At 31.6% G+C, this 7,301-nt stretch overlaps 1 protein-coding gene across 1 annotated transcript; it reads right to left on the bottom strand.

The window, feature by feature from the left end:
* On the bottom strand, nt 1,333-3,991 carry LOC109352949 (putative ion channel POLLUX-like 2). The gene is made up of 9 exons (XM_019595135.1): nt 3,946-3,991; nt 3,747-3,874; nt 3,530-3,653; nt 3,388-3,464; nt 3,265-3,312; nt 3,112-3,181; nt 2,946-3,019; nt 1,830-1,940; nt 1,333-1,709 (listed from the first exon to the last, which is right to left on the bottom strand). Exons 1-9 carry the CDS (start codon nt 3,989-3,991, stop codon nt 1,608-1,610), a joined length of 780 nt encoding a protein of 259 aa, XP_019450680.1. The 3' UTR covers nt 1,333-1,607.

The following is a 7,301-nucleotide window of genomic DNA, read 5'->3' as shown; positions in this document are numbered from 1 at the left end:
TAAAACAAATAATGTTGTTCTCACACCTTTAACAATGTTTGCTTCACTCAATATTATTGAAAGTCATGGATTCCATATTGCTCGTTTCACTAAATGTTGTTTAATCTTTGATTCTCATATTTAAACACAAAACCTCATATATACTCGTTCATTCAGAGTCTAAAATTCAGACAATCTTATTAGACCTGGAAAAGCTTCACACTACACTCACTTTCTCACAAGACTCTCATTCCCACAAGACTCACATTTCCACCACATTCCTTTAACTTATCTTCCCACAATTTTCATTCAACTCACCTTCCCACTATATTCATTTATTCAACTCATCTTCCCACAATACTCATATACTTGAAAACCTAAAAAACACTTTACAGATGCTAAAAGTGAGTTTTGTCCTTTTTTTTAGTTTTTCCCTTTTCATGGATTTTCCATTTTTGTATCTCTCACTATTCACTATAGATGAGTTAGGTTATAATTTTTTAATTAGTTTTTCAGCAGTCTATCTCATACATTTCTAACATGCTTAGAGTTTAGCTATTATTGTTCTTGTTTTTATGGGACAAGACTATCTCTATAAATCAAAAATGGACGAACATTAATTAGCCGACGAATGAATATGAGGATAAAGTGAAATCATTTATTAGGTTTGCAATTGAACATATTGAAAATCCTAATAGAATTGTATGTCATTGTTTAAAATGTTGTTATATAAGTTGAGTTAGTCCAACCAAGTTAAAAATTCATTTTAGTGTGTTATGAACCGATTAGAGTACACATATTGGACAAGACATGATGAGACGAGATAAGGAAACAAAAGATGCTTGCAATGATAAGATATTTACAAATGATATCAACGCAAATACATATGAGGACAACTGTTTTGGAGAAATAACAAATATAGTCGAAGAGGATATTTAGGATTGTCCTGATATGTTTGAGTAGTTGATAAATGATGTTGAGAAACCATTATATAATAGTTGTTTTGACAAGATTGAAAACTACGTCAAAATTGTATAAGTTAAAATCTGTTAATAGATCGACTGATAAAAGTTTTACATCGTTACTTACACTTTTGAAGGATATGCTGTAGAAAGATAATATGTTCGCTTCCCGAACATATGATGTTAAACAAATGTTGTACTCTATTATAGTGGACTACAAGAAAATACATACATGTCAAAATAATTGTTTTTTATTTGAGTGAAGATACTTCATTAAAATTGTATTCTAAATGTAATAATTCATTATATAACTCCTCAAGCTCCATAGCTACATTGGCCCTCAAAGATTACAGACAACATTTAAAAGGAACATTATTTGAGTCTCTTAATCTATCTTCAGACATCAATTTGGTCAATAAATTGATACTTATTTTACACTGTAAAGAACTACTTTCCGTTCATCATCTTTGTACGATCAAATTGATGTTAGCAAGAATTTTAGGAGAAATAATCTGATATATATTTACTCTTGGAAGAATTTCTCTTCCACTATTACTACTTGGGGTTTGCTCAACTGAGATTCTTATATATTAGATGTCAACAACAATGCCTCTCTACCATTACCAAAAACAAAACCAAAAAGGAAGCTAACATTGCATTAAAGCTTTACAAAATGATAGGTTGTTCTCCTTCAAGCTCAGATATAACTATTAATGAGTCAGTCAATTCAAGAGAGAGAGGTTCTGACTTGGGAGCTGGGTTGATTATCTGCAAATGGGAAAAGTATCGGTAAGGACAGACCCGGTGCACGAGGCTAGGCTTTGACTTAGTGGAGTTCGGTAACATGTTAAACTAGACGAATCGACATTAATTTCAAAGGCACCATACCTTCTTGTTGTGTTTCACATAACCTATGGCTACTTCTCTCCGTAAATGTGCTCTCTCATAGAGCTCAGAAAAGGATGGATTTTCTCCTTCTCTCATGTAAAGGCTAATATCCTGTAATAACAAACAAATGTGAGTCAATTGCATTAACACTACTGCTACAAGTATATATATTACAATAGAATGGTTATTGGGGCATTGTTATGGTACAGTTTAACACATACTCTAACTTAAATGAGATATACACAACCAATATTTTAAATTGTAGTTGTGGTCGTGTTTGCAATTACTACTATTGTGGCAGTTGTGATACAAATTTCAGCTATTGCAGTGTAAATTATTTGTGAGTAAAAAAATATTTTTGAAATCGATGCGGCCAAATGCGGTTGCGTTGCCGCCTGATGCAGCCTAAATGCGGTCCAATGTAGTTGTATTGTGGCCCAATGCGACCGCATTATTTTGATTCAGTATCACTCTGCAATTGTGGTGTGATGCGGTTGCAGCGGTCACTACAACCGTAATATTGCAGTCAGATCACGTGAAGCGGTCCACAATAACTATACACAACATTAACATTTATGGCATATAAGGGGGACAATTTATAATTAGCCCTAGACAAAAAAGTTTACTACACACTCATTTCATAGGATACATACATGTTACCAGGGTTTTAAATTGTAGTTGTGATTGTGTTTATGGATATTATTACTATATTCCGGTCATTGTAACCGCTGCGAAGCGGATTACGGTCGTTGCAATGTGATTTTTTTGAATTCAATGTGGCTTGATGCAGCCTGATGCAATTCATTGCAGTCCGATGCGGCTATATCATTGTGATTTCATGTCACACCGTAATTGAGGTGTGATATGGTTATGACAACCACAATATTGCGGCTGCATCATGTGATGTGGTCCACAGTTTTAAATAATGCATGTTACTGATGGAGAGTGATAAAGTAACCATAAAGTTTTGTATGGAATGGAACACTTAAAGGAAAGGAAGAACATGAAGACTGACGCGACTGTCATTCTTATTCTGGAATAATACCTTCACATACATTAACCTTAGTATGCAATTTTGCAGAATGAGTTAATCAAAAAAAGAAAAGTATATATTACCTTCACATATATTTCATCACCCTCTGCATTTAATACATCTTTCCACACCTCATTCAGTTCATTGTTCTCTGTCACTATTTTTCAAGTACAGAAAATAACTTTTTCAACATTGACATAGGTAATAAACCACACTAATTAAAGATATGAGAGTAGAACAATTTGTGACCTTGAGCTGTTACAAGGCTCATTAGTTCCTCTGTTGCAATGTATGTAAGTGATGGCTTGATTTTAGTAATCTGCATCACTTTCTATATGATTAGCACCACCAGAAAATATTGCAATATAAAATTAAACCAACTTGTAAAAACTAATGCATTACTTGTTTCCCCAAATTTGAATCAACAATCTCTGCAACTAGATTTTGCACCTACAAAATATGCCCAACTTAATCAACAATGATTTTCTCTCTACACATACGAATAATATTCGAATAAGGTATCACCTTAACTCCAAATTTAGTGCAGAGATTTTCTGCAAGTAAGAGAGAATAAGCAGAATGCTTGTCTGCCTTAGATGGATCTGCAAAAAAGAACAGTCAATAAAAGGCCACTCTAACCCGGAAAAAAACTAGTACACATGCTTACCTCCAAGAAGCCATTTTCTGTCAGATATGACAGCAATTGACAAAGGAATATCTTCATTCTTCAAAGAACCATGGATATTCAAAATGGTTTCCTTTAACGTGTCGTAATCCAAAGGATTTCCAATCTACAGAATTTTAAAATGTAAAATAATTTTATCAACAGCAGGAGTATAGTATACAGAAATTTAAATACAGTAATTGACTACACAAGACAATACCCTATGAGAAACTCGGAGATTGTTGAGTTTTTTATGACCAATTATGTTGCTTGCCCTAACCCTGTCATCTAATGATGCGTCTGATAAGATTTCCTGCAAATAGTTTATGCAGAGAAAATGATGAAGAACTTAAAGCTAATGCATAAGAGCCAGGAAAAATAAAATACCAGACTTATATGCACTATCACAAAACCTTAACAATCTGCAACAACAAGAACTTTCTGTTGATCTAAATTTAAGGCCATCCAGATTAAACAACAAATACTTGGTAATTGGTAGGGAAATGTTAATGCCCATATAATAAACTAAAAATGACTTCTAACTCCACAAAAGAGAAGTATCACTTTGACAACATAGTGAATTATAGAATATTGGAATCATAAGTGTGGACATTGATGGTACAATGAAAATAAGCATGACGACCAGGGTATAGGTAGAAGATTTTTAACAACGAGATTGAGCAGAATAATACTTTATCTCGGAGGGCCAAGTTAAAGAAATTATTATGCTTTTCGAAAGAAATAGAAAACATGTGAAACTTCACATTTAATTATTGGGGTTGCCATAGCTACTGCATAACTATGCTACATTTTGCCCCTGTTGTTGGTCAAAAACTCATTTTCTGATCATGAAACTATCAGAATATTGTATTTTTTTGCTTTTCCCATACAGAAATTGATAATTAAATTCTCTTAGATTGCATGGAGGGTTACAATGCTCTAAAGATCACCATTTTGTAGTTCCATTACATAAACACACTACATGGGTATGTTCAGTATACTAGAATCAACTATCAGTTTTTCATTAAAATCCTTCAACTTTCTGTGTTGGTTTTTGGTGAAAGAACAATTTGTACGAGCTAATCAAGATAGTGCTTCTACACCATGAGTTCATGAATATATATATATATATATATATATATATATTAAAAACTAAAAAAATTGTGATAAATATTTTTATTTAAATCATGTGTTTAAACAAAATGTATTACTCAGCGATGCACCATGTTTTAAATCACTTTCATAAAAAACTATAACTTGAAGTAAAAATTGATAGATATAACCAATTTTAATTGATATGATTACATGACAATTAATATTCAATTTTCATAATTATGTTTCTTATCTTATAGTTCTATACAGAAAATAAGACAACCTTTTATTCAAATAATAAAAATGAAATTAATTACCAAATGCTAGAAATGTAAACTATTGCGTACTAAAATGTGCAGGTAACAATATTTTGTTGTTGAAATTAGTGTTATTAAAATTGTATCGGTTATTAAACCGGTCAGAGTATTGGTATAGTGATATAGTGGTTCAATTGTTACTAATTAAGTCACATGTTGGTTAAACCGGACATACCTGCTTATATATATATATATATATATATATATATATAAACCTATAACAAAAAATTTCAAATAGGTAGATACTCAAATTTATAATTCATATTTATAATCTACTCAAAATTCACATAAACAAACAACTTTAAGTCTTTAACAAATTCAAAGTCTAAACTACGAAAAATATATCAATCCAAAAGTATCACTTAACAACCACAAAATATAAATAAATGACACAAGTTCACAACTCACTCTACAAAACAAATAAATTTAGAGTTTTAACATTTAACACCAATGAGTCAAAGTTGTCTTATATCGAGATTATATTTTTGCACACGAATGTTTGGAACCAAAATGTGTAATTTAAGTATGTCTTGGAAACATGTGTCTTGAAGTGTTGAAGGATAGTTGGAAAGATAAGCCACCTTGTAATGAGTTTTTAAGTTTTTTTTATAAAAAAAAATATGTGTATAAACCGGCCGGTTTAGTCAAATACCGGCCAGTTCACCAGTTTTGATCAGCTTTTGACCAATTTTGACCAATTTTAATATTTGACTGGTTCAACATCTGTACTATACCGGTTAGGGGTTCGGTAGTCTAATTGGTTGGTACAGTTTTTATATCATTGGTTGAAATTGTTTGTGTCTACACTAGTATAGACATAATGATGAGTAGTTGGAGCAAAAATCTTAATTCTCCTTTATTGCCTCCGGGAATCTTTATAGCACTGATCAGAAATTTGACTTGCTAGGTAATGAACAATCATGGACAAGCATGACAAACTATACACAAGATAAGATTTATTCTAGATCTTGTTTGTATCACAATAATGAAAAACGTAGTAAGTGAATTATTCACATCTATCACAACTGCAAAGATATTAATAAGCAACTATGCCACATGTTTTTCAATTTTTGTGAGGGACCCAGTTTCTACGGCACATAGGTATATAAATATCTTACATTGCTAGCTTCAATTTAACGGTCATTTCTATGTCTCAACAAAATATTGTGATTTCACGTCAAATAATACAATTAATGAAATATTGTACCTCTATGGTTGTGTTATATTATCATGTTAGATAACAAGAATCTCATTGCAGTGACGGACGTATGAATATAATTCAAAGAGGGCACCACGATTGTCACTGTAAATTGTTTTAATTATTACTCTCTGTCGTCACTACCTAAGAATGCTTATTTAATAACACATATTCAACAAATGCTTGTATGGAACGTTGTTAAATGATAGAAAAATGAAAACAAATAGTATTAAGTAAAGTAAATGCTGTTAAATATAATACACAAATATACAATCAATAATCTTTACCTCAGTGAGCTATTGAATGTATGACTCAGATCGAAGAAGGCTCAGTAAAACAAATAATGTTGTTCTCACACCTTTAACAATGTTTGCTTCACTCAATATTATTGAAAGTCATGGATTCCATATTGCTCGTTTCACTAAATGTTGTTTAATCTTTGATTCTCATATTTAAACACAAAACCTCATATATACTCGTTCATTCAGAGTCTAAAATTCAGACAATCTTATTAGACCTGGAAAAGCTTCACACTACACTCACTTTCTCACAAGACTCTCATTCCCACAAGACTCACATTTCCACCACATTCCTTTAACTTATCTTCCCACAATTTTCATTCAACTCACCTTCCCACTATATTCATTTATTCAACTCATCTTCCCACTATATTCATTTATTCAACTCATCTTCCCACAATACTCATATACTTGAAAACCTAAAAAACACTTTACAGATGCTAAAAGTGAGTTTTGTCCTTTTTTTTAGTTTTTCCCTTTTCATGGATTTTCCATTTTTGTATCTCTCACTATTCACTATAGATGAGTTAGGTTATAATTTTTTAATTAGTTTTTCAGCAGTCTATCTCATACATTTCTAACATGCTTAGAGTTTAGCTATTATTGTTCTTGTTTTTATGGGACAAGACTATCTCTATAAATCAAAAATGGACGAACATTAATTAGCCGACGAATGAATATGAGGATAAAGTGAAATCATTTATTAGGTTTGCAATTGAACATATTGAAAATCCTAATAGAATTGTATGTCATTGTTTAAAATGTTGTTATATAAGTTGAGTTAGTCCAACCAAGTTAAAAATTCATTTTAGTGTGTTATGAACCGATTAGAGTACACATATTGGACAAGACATGATGAGACGAGATAA

This window comes from Lupinus angustifolius, chromosome LG07, assembly GCF_001865875.1.
Source record: "Lupinus angustifolius cultivar Tanjil chromosome LG07, LupAngTanjil_v1.0, whole genome shotgun sequence".
Classification (NCBI taxonomy): Eukaryota; Viridiplantae; Streptophyta; class Magnoliopsida; order Fabales; family Fabaceae; genus Lupinus; species Lupinus angustifolius.
Note: the sequence above shows the minus strand (reverse complement) of the source record. Positions and strands in the feature narration are given on the sequence as shown.

Coding starts and splice junctions, on each gene's coding strand:
- LOC109352949 (XM_019595135.1), bottom strand. CDS start 3,991: ATGGCCTTAAATTTAGATCAACAGAAAGTTCTTGTTGTTGCAGATT. Junction 3,875..3,945: donor AGTTCTTGTTGTTGCAGATT/GTTAAGGTTTTG, acceptor ATTAGCTTTAAG/TTCTTCATCATTTTCTCTGC. Junction 3,313..3,387: donor GCACTAAATTTGGAGTTAAG/GTGATACCTTAT, acceptor CATATTTTGTAG/GTGCAAAATCTAGTTGCAGA.